Consider the following 22,348-nt stretch of genomic DNA (forward strand, 5'->3'; position numbering starts at 1 on the left):
GCCAGAGTTGAAAATGCAACTTCTCTGTATTGGAATACAGGAACAATATTAAATCATATTCTCAACAATAAACTCAAAGTATGAGGTAGTACTCTTGGAATCATTCATCATATTTCAGTTGTAACAAATACAACCCTTAAATATCTTGAACCAGATTATTGATGCCATATGTTAAACAATGGCACAGGCCTACTTTGTATTGAAAGTAAGATCCTTTACACCACATTGGCCATGAAAAAGTGCTTTTTTGGGTGGGTGCAAATCACTGTCATACTGTTGATAGAATGGATGTGAAGCCTGTTTACTTGCTGATTTGAAGAGGGGCTTGGCCTGAAAAAAAGATTCATGTATGAGCCTGCATGATTCATATATGAGCCTATATCTTATTGAGAAGATATTCACAGTAAAATTCAGAGCAATTTTGGGTAGGGTACCATGGATTAATGTTTTCTATTTTTAAAGGAGAACCAGCTGCCAGTTTGCTATAAAGGATAAAAAATACAAGCATGAGGAATCAAGTAGAGACTGTTTTTTTCTATAATGTTAAATGCGCTTTTACTTGGATCTGCTTCTCTATAGTAAAGACAAGAAAGCCTTGTTTTCACAAACAAGTAATTACTACATATAAAAAAGCCAGATCAAATTACTTATATTCCATATAGAAAGCTTTTGAAAGTATAAAAGTTACAACATACTAAAACATCAACCAAAAATTGATATTCTGTTGTTTCTGCATTTAAAAAAACAAGATGTTGTACAGCTCAAACAGAAGCATGTTAGAATCTTAGAGTATGATATACTAATTACATGTAGCATTCTTAAGGTGTTTATGAACAAGATAACAAATTTGTATGAATAATAAAACATTTTTCATGGGATAATAATTTCAGGAATTTTTTGATTATGACCAAAATCTGTAGGTATTCAGGTAAAAAAATATATAGAAAGTATCTGCATTAATAAAATAGACATTATTTAGCTGAATTCATTTTTTTTAAAGTAACACAGGGCAAATACATATTTTTTTCTATTCCTATTAATTTAAACTAGATTTTTTAAACTACTTAATGTTCAGTACTTCAATACAGTAGAAAGTTTCTGGTGTCTTATTAACATTTTACTTGTTTTTAAGACCACAGAACACATACTTAATGCTTGTTTTAACACAATTACACATATGCAAACACAATTTGGCTCCCAAAATGCACTTCAGTTTTTGGATTAGTAGTTAGTGGAACAATAACTGTTGGGAATACACTGCCAGGAGAAAACTCTATGCAAAACAACCATTAATGCTGCCTGTATTCATAAGGTAATATACAGATCATTTAACTTTTACTTGCTGTAGTAATTTGCCACTTCCTGTGTCAAGGTATTAAGAAGGCAGGTGACTATCAATTATAGTTCTAAACCACAGTAATTTTTCCTATCTGACATAATGTTAACTTGTTAAAGAAACCAAATAATGAGTCTTCCTTGGCTTCCTCTAACCTGTTAGTCAAATGGTAACATATTTGATAAACAGAGAAACAGTCTTACTTTACTTGTTCTTCCAGATGTAGAACCATACTAGAATCCAAACTTTGTTTTTTCTTTTTTTTTTTTTTTTTTCCCCTATTCTTAGATAATACAGAGAGAACAAATGATGTTGTGAAGTGGCTAAGAAGTCTTATTGGCAGGGGTCTGAGTGTTAGCCCAGGACTGCTTTGTTCATTCCAACCAAATTTCAGTATAGCCCTGCACCTGTATGGTGAATGAATGTCTATTGTGCACATGCTTAAGAGTGTTTTTAAAATTTTTATTGGTTCTGTTTTTCATATCCATCTGCAAGCTGCCACTCTGCAGTAATATGAGTCTAACTGCAAGTCTTAGGAGGATGGGAAAAATAATAACAGAAGCATTCTTGAAATCTCTGAAGTATTATGGAATAGGTTTTGATAAGTCATTATATTGTGATTTTATGATGTGAATATTGAAAAAATTATCTCAGTTGGAATTGAAAAAACAGCTTTCCTCATTCGTATCCTCCTGTCAACACTATTTCTAATACACTGTGAATTACTGAATCTTATGGCAGCAGTTTCCACCTATGGTACAAGAAAGCTGCTTTGCCTTCTTTTGTGTATCAGTAGGATTGGATGAACTCTTACCGCACCAGCAATGGCTAACAAGTTGGGTAGGAAACCTTATCTTAGGTTTTGGGACAGATCATCACAAATGACTAAGTTAACAACATTAACCAAGATGTGTATTGACTACAGTGATTTAGGCTAATGTATTCACTTATGTCCAGAAGTATTCCTGTGATCAATAAAGCAACGGAGCTTAATTGACAAAAGGTAACATTGTCAGCCACTCAGTATACCCTTATGGCTCTCAATGGTGCAGGGCTGACCACTGATTGTTATATCTCACCAGTGTAATTTTATAACTTAAAATCTACATTTATGGGAGCTTACGAAAAATTTCTCTGTTCAGGTCTTTCTGTCCCTAATGCAATTCTTCAACACTGTCCAGGAGCTGAGGAGGTCAGAAGTAACCTCATAAACTAGGAGTGACTAGTAACAGTGCAGATAAGGGAAGACAGTTTATGAAGTTTATATGAACTAAATGCACCCGACAGAAATGCTTACTTAGAAAAAAAGGGCCAAATGACATCAACCCCCTTGAGTCTCAGTTGATGCAATCGGTAGTCTCAGACTGGCAATACTTTATTGTTTTCAGCAGAAGTGGGCTTAACTATGTTACCCCTTTAAAGCCTATGGATGTTCTGAATCCAGAGTAATCTGAAGATTGGCTCATCACCTTTGTACATGACTAAATTTACACTTATGTGGGTTCAAACTGGACAAAAAGTTGCAAAATTACAAACCAACTGTTATGTAATAACAGAACAATCTGGTGTCTATGCCATCATGTGGATGTGTGGGTGTAAACTTGAATTTAGTAGTCAGATTTCTAGATTATACTGCTTCCTATTAAGAATTTATTATTTTATTTTATTTTATTTTATTTTATTTTATTTTATTTTATTTTATTTTATTTTATTTTATTTTATTTTATTTTATTTTATTTTATTTTATTTTATTTTATTTTATTTTATTTTATTTTATTTTATTTATTTATTTTATTTTATTTTAATTTCTTTCTTTTTTTTTTTTTTTTTTTAAACTGGAAATATCAGTAAACCCAAACTTACAGAAATGCAAATAGTACAATTTTCAAATGATGATACCCAAATTCTTCTCAGTCAAAATCCCTGTCTCTTTGTCCTGTCTATAAGCTTATGTGTTAATTACTATAGTCAATTTATAGCTAACTGCTCCAGAAATCTTCTTCTCAGCACTCATACTTTGATAATATGGTGTGCCTTCTCCATCAGCTGAAGTTTACAACATTTTAAGTACACTTTATTTCCTCAGAATCACTAATTATGTGTCAGTACTGCAGAAACTCGGCTCTGGTGAGGCCGCACCTCGAGTACTGTGTTCAGTTTTGGGACCCTCACTACAAGAAGGACATGGAGGTGCTCGAGCGAGTCTAGAGAAGGGTGATGAAGCTGGTGAGGGGTCTGGAGAACAAGTCTTACAAGGAGCGGCTGAGGGAGCTGGGATTGTTCAGCCTGGAGAAGAGGAGGCTCAGGGGCGACCTTATAGCACTCTACAGGTACCTTAAAGGAGGCTGTAGCGAGGTGGGGATTGGTCTGTTCTCCCATGTGCCTGGTGACAGGACGAGGCAGAATGGGCTAAAGTTGTGCCAGGGGAGGTTTAGGTTGGATATTAGGAAGAACTTCTTTACCGAAAGGGTTGTTAGGCATTGGAATGGGCTGCCCAGGGACGTGGTTGAGTCACCATCCCTGGAGGTCTTTAAAAGACATTCAGATGTAGAGCTTAGTGATATGGTTTAGTGGAGGATTTGTTAGTGTTAGGTCAGAGGTTGGACTAGGTGATCTTGGAGGTTTCTTCCAACCTAGATGATTCTGTGATTCTGTGAAAAATATGGAAAAAGAGCCTTAAAGATTACATTTCGTAGATCCTTTCAATCAGCCACTAGTTAGTAAGAAATGTGACTGAAGCAATGAACGTAATAAATCCCAGCTACAAGAAGCTTGTGGCTGGGGGGCTGCTGGTTTACCAGAGGGCGAAATTTTGATGAACAGCTAATTTTAGCTCTAATTAGTAGTAATACACAGACAAGTGGGATTTTCAGTAGGTAAGAGAGGGAAATATACTGACTACTGCCATCTGTTTGGAAGGTAAAAAAAGTACTTACAGAGCCATAGACTTTTCCTTTCTTGTTCATGGCTAAATAATAGTTGCTTTTAATGGACTTAACTGCCACGACTCCAATTTCAACGGATGTTATCTCCAATATGCCTAAAAAATAAAAATTCAACTATTTAATCACTTCATTAGAGGATTTTCTCACTATAGAAAGAGCAATAAACCCCCCAAAATACTAAGCTTCTAATATTCAGAACGAACTGACCAATAGACTTCAGTAACATTCTCCAAACCACTGCAAGAATATACACAAATATTGTTTCAATTAACATGTTTCCTTTGCAAACCCTGCATTTTAAACCCCATAAATACTGAAACAGCTTCATTCTTCTTAGTACAGATTTCTCTAAAATTTATCAGAAGAGACATCTGAACCACAGCATTAAATTAAATCTATAGCATATGTCAATAGAATGTCAGATTTATCCCAATCTTCAAAACCAGTGGTAAACTATTTATTCCTTGTAGGACATTTAGATAAACTAAATCTCTTGGCTGCACTGAGATGATAAATTCATTTTTGGCAAGAGTGTTGACATTTTGGGATATAGTAAGACTAACCCTAACGGCCACATTATCTTTGCCTTTCAGATATCAGAAACATTTTGCTCTCTTTGTAACATTTTGCTCTGTTTGTAATAAATATGATTAACTTTTTACTTTTCTTTTTTTTTCTTTAAAACAAACTATTTCTGGGATACTGGATGGCTCAAGGGGCCAGTAATGGGACACAGAACTTTTCATCTCTGTATTTTCTGTCCAAGAGCATACTGATTTGGGACTAGCAGTTAGTACCACTTACATAGGAAGTGGCTTCAGAGGTCTATTTTCAGCTATTACTAGAGCAACTGGATGGCTCTGTTGTTTTAATGCATATGCTTTAATATAGGATAAATATAGTTCCAAACAAATATCTTCTAAATGGTTTATCCAGGTAGTATACTCCAACCTTTTTACTGATATTAAAGTAGTAGTAGTGGGAAAAAAAAATCTAACTTGGAGGTCACAAAGGGGCCACCACTGGGGAAATTACTGGAGGGCCAAAAGTATTGGGAAATCTTAGAGAAAAAACATCCTACATGAAGCCAACAAATAATATGATGAATAGATCAGCTGGAACAACATTGATGAGTTGCCAACTACTTAAAGAAAAGGAGTCTGCAATAATTTGCTCCTAAATACGTCCAACACTTTTTGTCTGAGCAGAGAAAGACTGGAAAATTTGTATGGTTTTTTTTTTTTATTTACTTAAGATTCCTTATGGTAACCACACACCAACTGAATCTCAGTGTAGCTTGTTATTCAGTGCTTTGTCTGGAAATACTGATTTTCTGTCCATGAAAACTCTATGCAGTCTGTGCAGACTGTGTAAGCATGTGCAGTTTAGTTTGCAGTGGAGGTTTGTAGGAAGCTCCTTCACTGCATATATGTATATATATATATATATATTAATAATGGGTGCTTTAGGTACAATGGAAAAGTCAAGCTATATGGCCATTGTTCTGCTGGTCTGTATAAGTGAGGATTAACAGATGAGTGAGGTTGTTACTTGTTCTGTGACTTGACATAGAAACTTTGATGTTAGCTAGACAGTGGCTTTGAATGAAGCATGACAAAACAATATCTGATTTTTAATAGGAAGAAAACTGATGATATAGGTTATGGACATGAAAAATAAAAGAAACATAAACCTAGGCAATATAACAGGAAAAACTTCCTTTTATTGCCACGAAAGAAGAGATGGACTTTTCTGACTGCATTTTTAAATATACTTACATACATATATATAAATATAGTATATATATATTCTGAATTTATATAAATTACCTAAATTTTTATAAAAGTATATGTAAATTATAGTGTAATTACCAGAGACTTTGTATTTATTTAACAGGAAGCAGTAGGCTGGCCAGAGCTACAAGGTCTAGAGTGATTGCATATTAGAAAGACTTCAATGAGAACTGCAACAATAAACAACAAGAGGTCTAGGATCTAGTAAAGCTCTCCAAAAAATGGACCATGTTAAACCAGAAATATATATATATGTTATATATGTGTATATATGTATATATACACAATACATTTCCTGTCCAAACCTATAAAGAGCTCGAGGAGGAGAGTTATTTTGTTTTAATTTCTTTATGAGTGCCTCATGCTGCAAATACTGATTTCAATATGTAAATGTAAGTGTTGATAGGTATAGTTTATCATGTATTGTTAAAAAAAAGCAGTGATAAAGCCTTCTCTTGTAAGAATTTAATTGTTTCTTTACAGCATGAAAAATCAACACTGTTAAAGATTGTGTTGCACATATATATTGAAAAACATCACTTATAGAGCTGAATATCCACTGAGTTTCTTACAGCTGCATGAGAACTGTTCTGTGCTAATTACCTCTTGAGCTTGAAACCCAGTGGGTTTAAATAAACCGTGAAAGCATAGTTACATATGGCATTGCAAGTCTGCTACCTATGAGGGGGTAAGAAAAACAATTTCCCAAATCAGCTCATTCCATCATCAGAAGTGTTTCCAATTCAGTAGCACTAAAGGTGCCTCTGATATATCTAGAGCTGTCTTTTTCCACTGCCAGGTGGAAAAAGATATGCCCAGTTAGATAAATGAAAAATCAAAACATAACTTCCATTAGTTACCTATATGTAATGTTAGCTTGCGAATTAGCACAAGGTCCTAGGTGGAAATAAGAGGAGACGTAAATTGGGGGAAATTAGTCAATTAGTAAAATTAGTAAATTAGTAATCTGGGAAGTTCCAGAATGTGTTCAGGAAGAGTGAGGTAAGACCCATAACCTACTTTTAAGACTAATTTGACTACAGTGACAAAGCAGCTCTGTATCCTTTTCCATAAATAAGATGAAGAGAATTATACTCTCTAATCTCAAGTAAAGTTGTCAGAGTTCCTTAACTAGGTCTTGTTAGCCAGCTCATATATTACCAGTGTTGTACCATTGACACAAGCAGATCAGTAAGCCTATACCAGCTAAGGCCTATTATGTTTTTGGTGCTCTTATAATGTTGCTCATTTTCACTGCAAAGAAAAGCCAAAGTTTCTTCTTGATTTTCTGCAAAAGCATTAATACAGAACAGTGGTCTTTGATATTTCTCTACAATGGGTCATCCTCTACAGTATTTGCACTCAAAATCAAGAGCAGTTAAGTGGAATGTTTTAAGTTATGTGGATGACAACCTATAAGAGGGTAAGACTGTGTTGTGAATGTTGCTACAACACCCCTCTCTTGCTGTGCGAGAAACTCGTTTTCAGGTCTTTTCCATGCCAAAAACTGATGAGAAGAATTTAGTCAGAAGAATTTTAGTGTAGAAATTAATAGCTGTAACCCAAGCATCACCAGTAAAACTAGGCTGGGTCTGTCTCTAACACCAGTAACAACAAAAAGAAAATCTGAAACTGGCATAATATGTAGCATTATTAATTATTGTATGTTGAAATGGATTAAACTGACTTATAGTTTGTCATAGTATCCTTGAAATAACACTATATTAGATTAACTTAACAGACTATTGCACTTGTGAAATTTCTGAGTGCAGCTGAAGGAGAACAGTGCTTAAATATGAAACTTGCACTAAATTAACCCATTTTAATGGTGATACACTGCTCTTCACTACAATATCCAAGTTAAAATAACAGAAGCATTTATATAAATCATGAAAATTTTTCTGGTAAAGTTTGGTCACTATCTCATATGCCATTATACCCCCAATCAGGCAGCTAAAGGGAAGTAATGAGGAGAAATGTTATTATGTTAACATTATATATAAGAGTAACTAGCTTGATTGTACCCAGTTATGCTATTTAACTGCAACCAAATGTAGCTGAATTTGTCTGAACTATTATCAGTTTGATCTCATGACCAGTGATCCTGGATTTATTTTCATTGGGTGTGTTTTGTTTTTTTTTGGAGTTGAAAAAAGTTGTATAATTTTCAATGAAAATTTTGCATATTTTAACCTCTGCAATATTTTGAGGAGAGAAGTATAAATTTTAAAGGATGTTTTTCTTTCAAATAAATGTAGTACTCTTGATCTATTGTTCCTTGGGTAGCAGGGGTCTAGTTTGGTAACATCTACCCTGTTACTAGCTGTATGCCCTGGAGACTTCACTGGAGTTACATGCTCATTACAAGCACAGAACTATCTTTTGTCTAGATTGCAAATGATTCAGCATCATTTACTCATTTGCTATGGAGGAGATTGTCTTGTGTATTTGATAGAAATCTGTTGAAGGTAATGGAGATCTTTTTGTAGGTGTCTGTGATGTAGACACAAATTCCAGAGGTCAGGATGAGAGCATCAGCTCATCTGACACAGATCTACAAGCAGAAGTCATAAGGACTTTCCAGAACTTTGAAATAGACTGGATTTAAATCAAGTGCCTTTGATCTAAGGGTGAAAATATGTATTTGATTATTCTTGAGTCATTATTAAATTCAGCAGGAATGTGTAAACTAAAGCAATTGAAACATACAGTATGAAGCATTAAACTGTAGTGTTTTCACCACCTAATGAAACTGGCTTCTTCGAGGAGCCAAATTGTTTTGTATTTTCCTCAAGGTTTCTATAGTAGAGCTATGTGGCATGACTGGGCTTCTATGTTACTGAAATAAAAAATATAGATAATTTCCATTGGCTCTCAAGAGTAAACAGGCTTGAAGGTAAGAATCTCTATATAGTCAAAGACAATATGGCTAAAAGGATGCCAGAGTGAGGGTATTCCCTGGCTTTAGTCAGGAAAACTATTCTTGGCAGATGATTTGTTCTTAAACACTTTCGAAAAATGATATGTGACCTCCCAGGTGACCTATATACACTGTCTACGTTAGGAAGATTTTCTGGTATCTGATAAAAATGGCCTTGTTGCAATTTAGGCCCATTGTTTCCTGTTTAAAGTGACATGAAAAAGAGATTTATTTGTTTTCTTTACAGAAACCTTTTACATATTCTGGAATTATTATCACATCTACCTATCTATCTACCAACTTATGCTTTCTAAAGAAACACAAATATTCAATGCTTTCCTTAAAGATTTCAGATTTTCTAGACCTTCAACAGTCCTGTTCCATGTCCCCACAGCACAGGTGTAATGCTCTTATCAAATCTTATCTGTGTTGATACATGAAGAAACATTTCCTGCAAAAGATATATGCATATTCATACATTTATGCATACTTCTTTTTTTTTCCACGTCCAATTTGTGATTCACTATCTTGAATACATGGAAGAAATGTAAGCAGTCACTCCTCATCATATAGTTGTGAATTTGATTGCTCCTAATTAAATATCGTACTTTACACACACCCCAGTTAGGTGGCTTCATTTACTTTATAATTTCTCTAATTTTTCATGTTGAGTTCTTATTCAGTCTTCCAAAACACTTGCAACTATTCCAAGTTTCATATTTCTGCAACTTTTATAACTATATTTTCAATGTTTTCACTCAAATTGTTAATGGATTTTTGATTAGGAGACACTTTGAGGAAACTCTTGCAAAACTTGATGCCTCTGTTAAGATTGACAGGGAAAAATGGTGAAGTCTTTCTATGCTGTAAGACTGTCACTTAGATTTTGTTTGTTACTCTTGTTTAAGAGAATATTCTGATATATTGATTTCAAAAATCTTTCCCAAATTTATGATACCTACTGCTTCTCTCCTGTACACAAAGTTTTTAGCCCATCACTGATGCAAATTTGGTATGGTTTGGCATTACTATCAATTATTTTGGTTTATAATTTCTTAGGTGCTTATAAGCATATATTTAAAAATTATTTGCCCCATATTTTTTCTCTAGATATGCTGACTTGTCTCTAGGTCTTTTTTTTTTCCTTTTTTAAAGATAAGTATTATATTTATTATCATGTTCTTTTTCTGTTCTAACCTGTGTTAGTTACCGTTGGTTGGAGTTTGTGTTATTTTTCTATGGAGACTGAACAAAAAAGGTACTTGAAATACTACCTAATATGTTTCTAGTATCTAATTTTATGCCATGGCTTGGGCTCAGTCATTTGCATTGCTAAAAAATAATCACATCAACAAAATGAATAAAATAAATAATTACTATGGTATAATTTGACTTGTAACTAGGCTTGATAATAAGCTATACAAAAATAATGTTATTGGGGGGGAAATTCTCATCGGTAGTTACTCATTTCCAGTTCTATGTTCTTTAGAAACTTGGAAAAGAAAAGAAATTAAAAAAAAAAAAGAAGTAGAAAATAAAAAAATGCTGTGGCCTCCATTATGGTTTTAAAACAGATAGCACACTTATTTTACAGCCATAATTCTCTAAACTCCAACAATTACAACTAATCCCCGTTGACCACATCCACTATAAAAGCATGGTTTTCAATACCCAAACCATTTCCAACTCAATCTAATTAGAAACATCTTAAATATCGTCTTGAGATGTGCCCTGTAGCCATGCATATGCTCTCTTTACAGGTCCCAAAGGCTCGAAACATATTCCCAATTGAAACCAAATATATTTAACTTAAATAAACTGTATTTTTATGGTTTATAAAAGTGATCATTATATAAATGAGAAGGCAACAGAAAGCTGACTGGCTATCTTGTTCCACACAGAGGGACTGTTTAAAATCAAAAGAAAAAAAAAAAACACAACAAAAAATGCTCTTACATAATTCTGTACACTAATTCAAAAAAATTACATAATATCCTAGTACTTGTGTGAAATTATGTCAAGCAATTTGTTAGGAAGCAGACGTGACAGAGTACTAGATACATTATCAAGTCTGCATTACAATGGACCAAAAAAAAACCATACCCTGCAATGAGAACCACCTGATTCTGGAATCAAATTCTATGTAGTGTGAGGCAGTGACTGTTTTTCTGTAGTGTCATTTATATAGTAAGTTCCTAAAATGCACTTTACATGTCTGTAACCCTAGTCTTAATGTAAAGGAACGGGACTACCTTCTATACTTCCCAATTCAGAGACTTCGCATTTCAGAGATGATGCCACCCATATACATGACAATCCACAGGCAGTCCTTCCCTCCCTTGCCTTCTCTTGTGTCTGCACCACAGAATAAGACTGAGTTCATCTGGACAGAATGTGATAATGACTGAGAGTTTCTGAAACTTTCCAGTTTCTGAAATGTTGACAAGAAGATGCTGGGCCTGTGAAGGCAGGTAGAAAGTGGGTAATGGGAGGGAGGAGAGGGGGAAATTTGCAACATACATTTAAACTAAGTTTTCAGAACTTTTTTTTAGATCACCGTGCAGGGAGCATCTCTAGAGAGGTTCTTTTGACTGGCAGTGTCTTGGGCCAAACAGAGTTGATAAAGCATCATGTTAAAGATTTCACAATTCAAAAAGCTGCTCTTAGTAGGTGATTTGAAAAAGGCTTGTTTGAGGAAGTGAGAAGATTGGTTGGATGTGGTCATGAAAGACAAGAGTGAAGTACTAAGGAATATGGGGTCATTGAGTCTGTTCCCACTCTGTTTCACCACTTACACTGGTGGAGAGTGAGTTGAAAACATGCCCAAGTCAGAATGTATACTGTTATCAATCATACCATAGAATCATAGAATGGCTTGTGTTGGAAGAGACATTGAAGATCATCTAGTTTCTAGTTTCAAACCCACTGCCATGGACAGGGATGCCACTCACTAGGATCAGGTTGCCCATGGTTTTGGGCATTGAACCTGGCATTGAACACCTCCTGTTTTTTATTTGTTTTTTCATAAGAATTGCTGACATCAGAAAGAGAAAGATGGTGGAACAGAAAATAAAATAAACCTAGAAACTGAAAATGGGGTAAGCAAGGCTTGCCTTTGGAAGGACTTTCAACGAATCAAAGTAGTTCCACTAAAATGTAATCTTCTGAATTTAGTGGCTGTCTATGAACTCCACTTCAAATACAAATCCCACAACTCAAGATAACACAGTTATGTACAGAAATCTGAAATAAGAACCAACCTGAAGCATAAACCAAGCTTTGACTTAAAACCAAAATTTTATATGAAGTTAAAATGTTTGGTGCTTTTTATTATTCTTTAATATTTGCTGAGACCTCCAGCCTTCCTGCTCTAAACTAGTAATAAAGATACTGAAATACCACAAAGAAAGTTGTTAACATGTCATAGTTTAAATCAACAATAGCCAAAATGTGAATGTTCTATGAGCTCTCCCACAACTAATGCATTTGGATAAGCCTGAGATAAATATCCAAACTTCTGGAAGACTGTGGGAACAAGACTTCAGAGCCCTCCTGCATGAGCACAGTATCAGCATAAGACGTGAAATCTCCATTGTGCACAACAATAAAAACCACTAATTATTAGAGCCCTTTGTCAGACAATCAGAGGGAATAAGAGAAGATAAGCTGCTTCTCCTTTCCTTATCTGCTGCTTTTATGAGTTTGATTTCAGAGCAGAGCAAAGACCACTCAACCAACTCTGTAACACCAAATACATAGCAGGTTGGCAGAAGTATGGTACATAGGAAGAGGGAATCCTATTAGTGATGCAATAGTAAGATCTATTGGCTAGTAGAGGAGAAGTTTAAATTTAGCTACAAAAATGTCAGGAAGCAATTTATGCTGCATGAACACATAATACTGACATGTAACTGAAAATTAATTTTCCCTTCTAGTGTGTGGAGAGAGATAGGCAGATTCAAAGGACAGTTCTGAACATTGCCACTTCCTCTGCTAAATGACTGAAGTTAGATGGGTTAAACTTAAGCAAAGGAAATGCAAGAAGTGACTTTAAGGATACACCTATGCTGTCAGTTAAGATGTGTTCAGATCTGTCCTTAAGGACACCTTCTCCATTACTTTCATCACTTACATGCTAATACGTCATCAGATTTAGCCTAAGTGCTGGAATTGTCTTGGGGGAGGGAAGATGATAAACGGTCTCACTTCCTTCACATGGATTTAATTCATGCTGTGGAGATGGAATGGCTACAGGTAGACCCAACTCTACCTAGCTCTGTTAATAAGAGCTCAGATTTCTTGAGCTCCATGCTTTGAGCCAAGACAGGAAGAGGTACAGCCAGCTATGTGAATGTTGATGGAAAATGTAAGGGTCTGAAGATCTCAACATGCTTGACCCCAACATTGCGAGATTTGATAACATGCAGATTAGACACAGACAGAATGTCAGAATTCATTATCTGAACTGTTTCTGGGATGGAGAAGTTACAGCTGACAACTCAAACCACCCAAGGAGTAGTAGCAATTAACATGCCAGGAGGAAAAAGGGGAAAACAAAACACCCCAACTTAGAATATATGATCTATATATATAGATGCAGGGTTGTAGTTACCTGATTTGTTAGCTCTGTTGACAAAGGCAACTTAAGGAGTTTAAGCCCTCCCTTCCCCCAGATACTTTATCATGCCTCTGTGCTGAAGTTCACCAACCCTTCAAATATAACTGTTTGCGGAGCAGCACTATAAACAAAATCGTTGGAATGATCTAGCTTGAAAATAAACTCTCAATAGAAAACAAATCAACCTAAAACCCTAAGGACTAAACAATCCAAGTTTTTGCAGTCATTCCTAGTAGTATATGTTTTCTAGACCTCCTATTGCTTTGTTTCTGGTGTCTTTCCAATTGGCTAATTTTTTTGAAGTGAGGTGCCCAAGACCGGACTAGTGTTCTAACTAAGCTCTTATGGGTACTGAATAGAGCAGAAAGATTACTTCATGTGTTTATAAGGAAACTTGGATCCCAATCCAAATCCTAATCGAAACTTGGCAGACCATATATGTTTCCATTTAGTAGACAGGACCAGGCACTCAGGAGTTCTGCCAAATCTTAAATTTCTAGGTCTCCACCGAAATACATAGGATGATGGAAAGCTTCTAAGACACCAATATAGTTCAGTAAATTTCCTCAGGGGTGTATGGAGCTGCCTATTTGTAACCTGGGTGGAATCCCACGTTACCTTTTACATTCAGGATCATTATGTTCACCTCCTGCATTTTAACACTTGTACAAATTTCAACATGAATAAGAGAGCAAATTGGATGAAATCATATGGAATTAAGGCTGTTCCATTTATTGCCCAGCCTAACACACAAGAGAAGGATAATATATAGACAGTGGCACTGCAGAAGAAAAAGTCAAAATGCATGGTGACTGCAAGGAGAAGCAGTTCATTACTTGTGGTCTCAGGAAAGGCAGACCTTCACTGCTAGAGCAGTCAAGTGTTGCTCAGTCAGAAGTTCTTAGCAGATACAGTATATATATTCACAAATGGGGTACAAATTATAATTAGTGCCAATCACTACTTAGGAACTGACAGGTACAAGCACATGGAGGTGAGTCTGAGTGCTAAAGCTGCCAGAGTATGTACAAATAGATGAAGAAAATGCACGGGTGTATCAGATGTTGCATGTAAGTTGTATCACTTACAGTGTGTTGCAGATGGCCTCTGCTGCTTTTATCTCAGCGGTCTTTATCCTAGTGACAGGTCTGTTGCCTCCTACAGGGATTGTCTCACATATACTACTCAGCTGCACATTGAAATGAGAGAACAGTTTCATTCAACAGTTATATTTAATTTGAGGCCTCATAGATCTCAGCTTGACTCCTTTTTATACAGACAACAGGACTGGAAAAATAAGCTCTCTCATTTGCTAGTTTCAAATACGTACCTTCTTGTGTAAGGTGGGAGACAGAAGGAAACTCATTGCATAACTATACCACAAAAACTGGGAATTTACAATGCACACTGCCAGCGGAAAGTAAGATCCCCTTCTAAATCTGTATGGGCACAATGACCTAGTTTTGGGGTAAAACAAAAAGTTCTACAGTTTCTAGGGACCATGGCTAAATACAATTCCTAGCAGTATCCTAATAGTACTGTGTTTCTATGAGGAAAAGGGTGTTTTAGTGTTTTCCATGCAAATCAGAAACTTGCCAAATGCACTAATCCATCACATTAATTAGTTGTTGCTAATGATTTATATCTTGTTTTGCCTCACACAGGAGAAAGGAATCCATGGTATTTTAAAATGTGGGATCCACGTGTTCTTATAAATATTTTCAGCAATTTTATTCCTTAATCGCACAAATATTCCTAATATTGCTTGGTCATAATAATCACTATTTTAAGGAAACCTCATAAGGATTGTGGGGATATAATGAACATTTTGGAAGCGTAGACTAGGGAAGATGTACAGTAAAGGTGATCAGTATTAAGAAAATGTTTGCAAACAGTATTTCAGTATATCTTAAAATTACAGACTGTTGTTTGTCCCTTGCAGCATTTTTCTTCCTCAGATTCTTTTCTTGACCGAGTTGCATGTGATCAAATAAAAGACAGACCTGCGACTCCAGTATTCTTATTTACATAGTTTGCATCAATACTGTGTATAACCTGGGGGGTGTTTTGCCAACAAACTACTCTCTAAAGTTTTTCAGACAAAATATTTATTGAAAAAGACAATCATGTTATTGGATAATCTTGGAGTAAATAAAGAGACAAAGTGAATGGAGTGAGAAATTGATTGTGAGTTCATACTGCAGATGATGTTAAAGCCAATAGTTTAATAAGTGAAAATAACTAGATGACCTCTGAACATGAGTTCTTTGCTCTGAATATATATATATATTTTTTTTTCTGACATAAAAAATCTGGGTACTTAATTCATCCTAAGTTGCAAACAATTGAAAAGACACCATTCAATCACTGCATATATCATTCTCATTATAATGCTATGTGATCAGCTTCTCATTTTTAATGTTAGATTTGTACTCTGGCTTACATATCTTGTACACTTTCTTCATCATCAAAGGTATGCTGAAACACTAAAACAAGTAACAAGGTCTGTACTCTTGCACACAGATGTAAACTATTGCCTGCTACAGTGCAAGCACCTGATATATGTCTTTCACAGTGTTTTCATCTTTAATACTTGACTGTCTCCTAACCTGGCTGGACCTAGTATCTTCATTCTTCTAGTACAAACAGTTTTTTTTTTTTTTAACTCTGATGAGCAGTGATATGTGCTGTCTTCTTAAACATTCATTCAACACCTCATCAAAAAGCAGGATGACAAAATCGTCAGTCTTGCACAGAAACTTAAAAGGCTGATCTGCAGAGCACAATCACTTCACACCCTTCTGCTTTCATTACCTTCAAGTCTCTTTTTATATTGTTTCCCATCTTGCATGCTGACATCCTCAGATGTCATGCTAACAAGCATGTTTTGCCCACAGGATTATGTGATCTAATTGCACATGCAGCCTGTTTTTTTTTTCCCTTTCCTTGAAATGCACAAGACTTCTGTGCAAATACTCACAAAACTATGCTTGGGACAGTTAATGGACAATAGAATACAGAAGGGAATATGTAAAGTGCGGGCACCTCCTGTCTTCTCTACCTACTTTTATGTCAGGCTCAGTGATACCTTCACTTACACTACTGCCTAACATTGCAAAGAGCACCTGCCCCCTTGGCTGGCTGTTCAAAATTGTCTGGCAATCATGTTCACACCTTCTAGGGTAGTCTGGTACATCCATGAGAGTACTTGGTTCAAATTTCCTGTGATGACCTCTGGAGACTTTACCTGTAGCCCACTGACAGGTCTGTTTTCAGTTCTGAGTGTTGTGAAGACTGTGGCATCCCACCAGTGTGGTTTTTATAGTTTGATGCCAAAGTCATCTAGACATCCTCTTGTAGAGCCTGGCATGAGAGTTTATAAGACCAAAAGAACCAAACCAGGCTTGGCCTTGTCCATATTCCCTCTCAGGAGTTGTCCTTGCAATGAACTATCATGAGAATTTTGTGGAGGTTCATCTCACGAGGAAATCGTTCATGCCAAAGAAAGCTAAGAGTGAACTAGTTTATATGCTAGGCTCTCAACCTTGAGAGCTATGGTACATGTGCTGTTCACACAGCCTGCACACAGACAATAAATATAAAACTTTCTATGTGCTTGTCTGTGAACCAACTCTACAATTATTTTCCAGTAAGCATCTGCTTTTCTATACACGTGCTGTGCAACTGATATTAGGTAACAATAAATAAAGAAATAACAGGTTAAAAATAGGGAACAAAAATAATGAGTTTTCTCAGGAAAGAAATCAGTAAATTCTTTGCATTGTTTATACTCAATGTATTCATTAGTGATCCACCATAGTGGGTGGATACTGACATGATGAACCCTGCTGCTTATACTGAAATACTCAGGGTAGTAAATCTGAAAAGAAGCTGGAAGTAAATGCAGAGGTTTCTCAGGATTCCAGCTAACAGAGCAGTAAAATACCAGATGAAATTTGATGTAGATGAATGTTGTGATGTAATGCACATGGGGAGAATATTGTTAATTTTATAAACATGGAATGTGTTGCAGAATTGCTTGTGGTACAGCTATCAATTCTCAGTCATATAATAAATAGTAGAAAGAAAAAAATAGGAAAGTACAGGAGAGGAATAGGGAATGTTTAGGAAATAATATATAGCAACAATATTTAAATCCATTGGTGCTTCATTTTGAACATGCAGGCTGGCCTAGTCTCTCAACATGTAGAAGATGGAGTAGAACTGGAAAAACTACATGAAAGGGCACATGCATGAAATAAGAATTAACTATTTTTTGAGAAATCACTAAAACTCAGGGCTTTGCAGGGTGGAACAGAAATGGCTTGAGGAGAGGGATTCTGTAAAATTGTGGGCAACCTTGAGAAAGTGAAGTAGGAAGAATTATTCCCTGTATCTAAAATCGAAGTACTGGCTAAATGTTCAAAACAAAACAAAACAATTTTTTTTTTTTTCTTTTCACATTCTGCTCATTAGCTTACAACAGTCATTGGTGGGATGTCAGTTTACATGAAAATCAATCAGAAGAATTAGTTAAAAAAATATAGTCCTAGCACAAGGATACCATCATTAGTCTCTGAACTGAATATTGATAGAAACTAGGAAAGCATAATAGGAAGTTGTCACTATATGCTTGTTCTCTTCTCCTCTTCAGGCTTCTGTTGCTGCCAAAGACAGGAAACTAAATTGACCTTTAGTCTAAAGTGGTGGGGTTGGCCTTTGATTCTTAAATATACATCCTTTCATATAGGGAAATGGAAGAAAGCGGAGAAGTAGCTACCATGAATTTGTCAAGAGAAAAATCTGTCAAATCTAATTTCATTTTATGGCAATGTAACTGTTCATATCATGAAAAGAGCTCAGCAGTTAGGCTTTTGACACTATCACATTACATTATCTTAAATACACTAGGTATGTACAAAACTGTATTTTGAGTGTGATGAAAAACAGGCTAGAAAAGTGCATTAAGAAAATCACTCTCAATAATTTATTGCCAAAAATGAACGAGGTATTGAGGAAATGCAAATATAGGGCGGAGAAGAATGAGGTAGCCATTTTGCAGAAAACTCTCTGGGTGGTTTTCCACAACCTGGGCTAAAGTGAATAGCATGAAAAACAAACATCTTCCTAACACATTTAAACATGAGTATAGAGTGTGAAGCAAAAGAAAATCTTGCCTTTTCATCCAGCAGTTGGAAGACATAAACTGCACTCTATTCTCACTTCAAGATGTGTCTAAAAAAGAACTAGCATTGCCATATGTTTAGAAAATATGCTTTGCAATGTAAAATAAAATATTTTTTTTTTCCTTAAGAAGAAGAGATTTGAAAAGAATAAACATATAATTAACTTTCAAACACTTAAAAAAAAAAAGTTGAGGTATACTCTACGCAAGAGGGATCAGAACTAATAGGCTCAACAGAATGCTTTAGAGTATGTGTTGTCTTCAAGAAAGATGACAAAAGTGTCTACTGGAGTTGATAGTAGGTATCATCCATATGTACATTGTAGGAGAGGTGGATCTACCATGTGATCTCTTGAGATTTCTGCCTGTCATAGAAAGCTGTGTTTCTACATACAAGATGTCAATCAAATCTTTCTTAAAATGTTGCACTTGCACTCTACACAGCAGAATTCTGCACAGTACTTGCATATGAAGTCCAACACTCCCAGAAATGCACAGACAGTGTGCATAGTGTGCAGGTGACCTTTTGAAATATTCAGGATTTTCGGTTATGCAAAGGCCGTTCAGAACTACTGATATCATATATGATATTTCTGATCAAGGCATTGGAATTCCAAAAGAAATGCAAACAATAATTGAAAACCCCGGGCTGAAGAGGTCAGCTGAGATACGTGGTTGCCGCAGGTGAGAGTAGGACTGTGATAATTTAGCTTTCTCTCATGAAAACTTGAAGACCATAAATACTTGCATAATTACTAAACTTTACAGATGCTATATACTCTTTGAAGATCTTGCCTCTAAATTGTGAACTTTACAGTGAACCTCATCCCATGTTCTTCATTTGCAGGTTTGTACTTATTAAGTGATCCTAGCTGATGTCTTATTAAACGCAATACCAGCCATAACTCTTTTTTGCTTTATCAGAAACTGCCCCACTGCTGCAATCAGTGGTGTTTAGAAGGAAGGAACCTATTTATTTCTGTAATGAAAAGTGTAATTATGGCAATAGTGGTAGGTCTGTTATACTGACATTAGAACAGATATTTACTTTAAAAAATAAACACTGAGTCTGCATAATGGTAAATCTTACAGAACATGGGATTCAGCATTTGAAAGCTGGCCTACCAACGATAATTCCTACAAGACGTAGAAGGGACTCCTTTCAAAAATCAGATTCATAGACAGGAACTGTTCTACCAAGTAAGACACAAAGTTCACAGAACCACTTCTGAAAATATTAATGTCCCTGTTCCTCTGATCATCTCTGGTGAATTAATTTCTTTTTATTCACCATTTCTGTACGGCCTCTTTTTTCCCTCAAACCTGCACTGTCTCCTTCTCTCTCCTTGTTGTAGCCACTAACAAAACAGCTTGATAGAAAAAGAGTAAGTTAAAGCATACGACTGAGAATCACAGTGGCTGCCTTTAAACTGTCAGTCTATTTATTAACTTTATTTATTTTGCTGTTTTGAAATCTGTGTGTGCCAAGACCACGCTCTGGGAGCTCCTTGCTGTGTATAAAATAACAAAATAATCAACAGTTACAAGACACTGCTAAATCTATTGTCATGCGTCTTAACAATTATAATTCACTTCCATGCCACTACAAAGCAATCAGACTGCCTGAACCACTCAGTCCCTTCAGTTGCATAGTCAGCTGTCAAAAAAAAAAAAAAAATGAAGCCCCCAGAGAAAGCAGAAGATAACAAAACTAACCTCTGGTAGAAAAGGAAAAAAGGAATTTTTGTAACAGGATAGAAATTATGTTGCATGTTTTGGTATATTGATATGATTTCAATATAATATTTCCTTCTTTATGACAACAGAGAAACATCACTATATTACTGACACTATTTCCAAGTTATCTAATTTCCGTGTCCCATATGTTTCGTGTACATACTGAGCAACAACTAGTGTCCCGTAAAATCTCTTATAAAACAGAGATTAAGAAATCCCAGTTTGGCAAAACACCTTCTCCATTCTCTAGTATCAAAGAGTAATAGTTCTGGTACAAGTAGTTCTAGAAAGTTGCCTGAAGGATGTCAAAGCTGTCAATGCCACTACTGCAAACGTCAGCTGACAAGAATCAGTGCCCACTGACCTCAGCAATCACTTAGATCTTTCTAATTAGACTAGAATAGAAAAGCTCAGTTGGAAGGGACCTTCAAAGATCATGTCCAACAACTTCAGGGCTAACCAAATATTAAAGCACATTATTGAGGGCATTATCTAAATGTCTCGAACACTGACAGGCATGGGGCATGTTGTGGTTTAACCCGGCTGGTAGCTAAACACCACACAGCCATTCGCTCACCCTCCCCCCTCCCTCTCTGGGATGGGGGAGAGAAATGGGAAAGTGAAGCCTGTGAGTTGAGATAAAGACAGTTTATTAAGACAGGAATATAATAATAACAATAATAATAATAGTGATAATGATAATAGTATTAATAATAATAATGTGTAAGAAACAAGTGATGCACAATGCAATTGCTCACCACCCGCTGACCGATGCCCAGCCTATCCCCGAGCAGCCGGCCCCCCACCCCGGCTAGCCACCCCTATATATTGTTTAGCATGACGTCAGATGGTATGGAATACCCCTTTGGCCAGTTTGGGTCAGCTGTCCTGGGTCTGTCCCCTCCCAGCTCATGTTGCACCCCCAGCCTGCTCGCTAGCAGGACAGAGCGAGAAGCTGAAAAGTCCTTGGCCTGGTGTAAACACTGCTCTGCAACAATTAAAACATCAGCATGTTATCAGCGCTCTTCTCATCCTAATCCAAAACATAGCACCCTACCAGCTACTATGAGGAAAATTAACTCTGTCCTAACTGCAACCAGGACAGGCATCAACCAGCTCTCTAGGAAGCCTATTCCAGTGTTTTACCACCCTCACTGTAAAGAAAATTTTCACAATATTTAGCCTGTACCTCCCCTGGTGCAGCTTTGTGCAGTTCCCACACATCCCTTGATCAGTTCCCAGGCAGCAGAGACCAGCACCTCCCTTTCACCTTCCCCTCCTCAGGAAGTTGCAGAGAGCAATGAGGCCACCTCTGAGCCTCCTTTGCTCCAGACTGGACAATCCAAGTGTCCTCAGCCTCTCTTCACGGGACATGTCTTCCAGCCCTTTCAATTGATCTTAATTTTTTGAATAGCAATCTCTGATTTCCAACACAAAATTCCAGTGTTGTGGAACACATAAAAGGAAGATTCATGGGCAGATTTCCAAATCAAGGCAAAATAACCACAGTCAGAAAGACTGGAAGATTCCAAAGGCTGACCTATAGACTTATGTCTTTCCTTCCTCCTTAAATCCCATTTCATCAGGAGATGCCAGGCCAATCGATAAATGAGTGGGCTGGTACAGTTCTCTGCTGGTTCACTGTTGTTTCTTTGAAAACATCTCAAATCAGAAACAGAAAAATTTTCGTGAACAGCATGCTCTAATTTACGAAACTTTATATGTTTGTCTTACCTAATGGATGATTTGTAGAATCAATAATCAGTATTGTCTCAGAATAAAAAATTTCAACAGATGCAAAAGTATACATATTA

General features: G+C 36.1%; 1 protein-coding gene across 5 annotated transcripts in view; it reads right to left on the reverse strand.

Annotated features, from left to right (window-relative positions):
- FGF10 (fibroblast growth factor 10) overlaps nt 1-22,348 on the reverse strand; it is a 66,954-nt gene that overhangs the window by 3,222 nt on the left and 41,384 nt on the right. For all 5 annotated transcript variants that reach the window (XM_080574281.1, XM_080574279.1, XM_080574280.1 and 2 more), the window contains one exon: nt 4,273-4,376. In XM_080574281.1, coding sequence (XP_080430407.1) covers nt 4,273-4,376 — 104 coding nt within the window. The remainder of the gene's footprint in view (nt 1-4,272; nt 4,377-22,348) is intronic.

Source organism: Anser brachyrhynchus, assembly GCF_964034855.1.
Source record: "Anser brachyrhynchus genome assembly, chromosome: Z".
Classification (NCBI taxonomy): Eukaryota; Metazoa; Chordata; class Aves; order Anseriformes; family Anatidae; genus Anser; species Anser brachyrhynchus.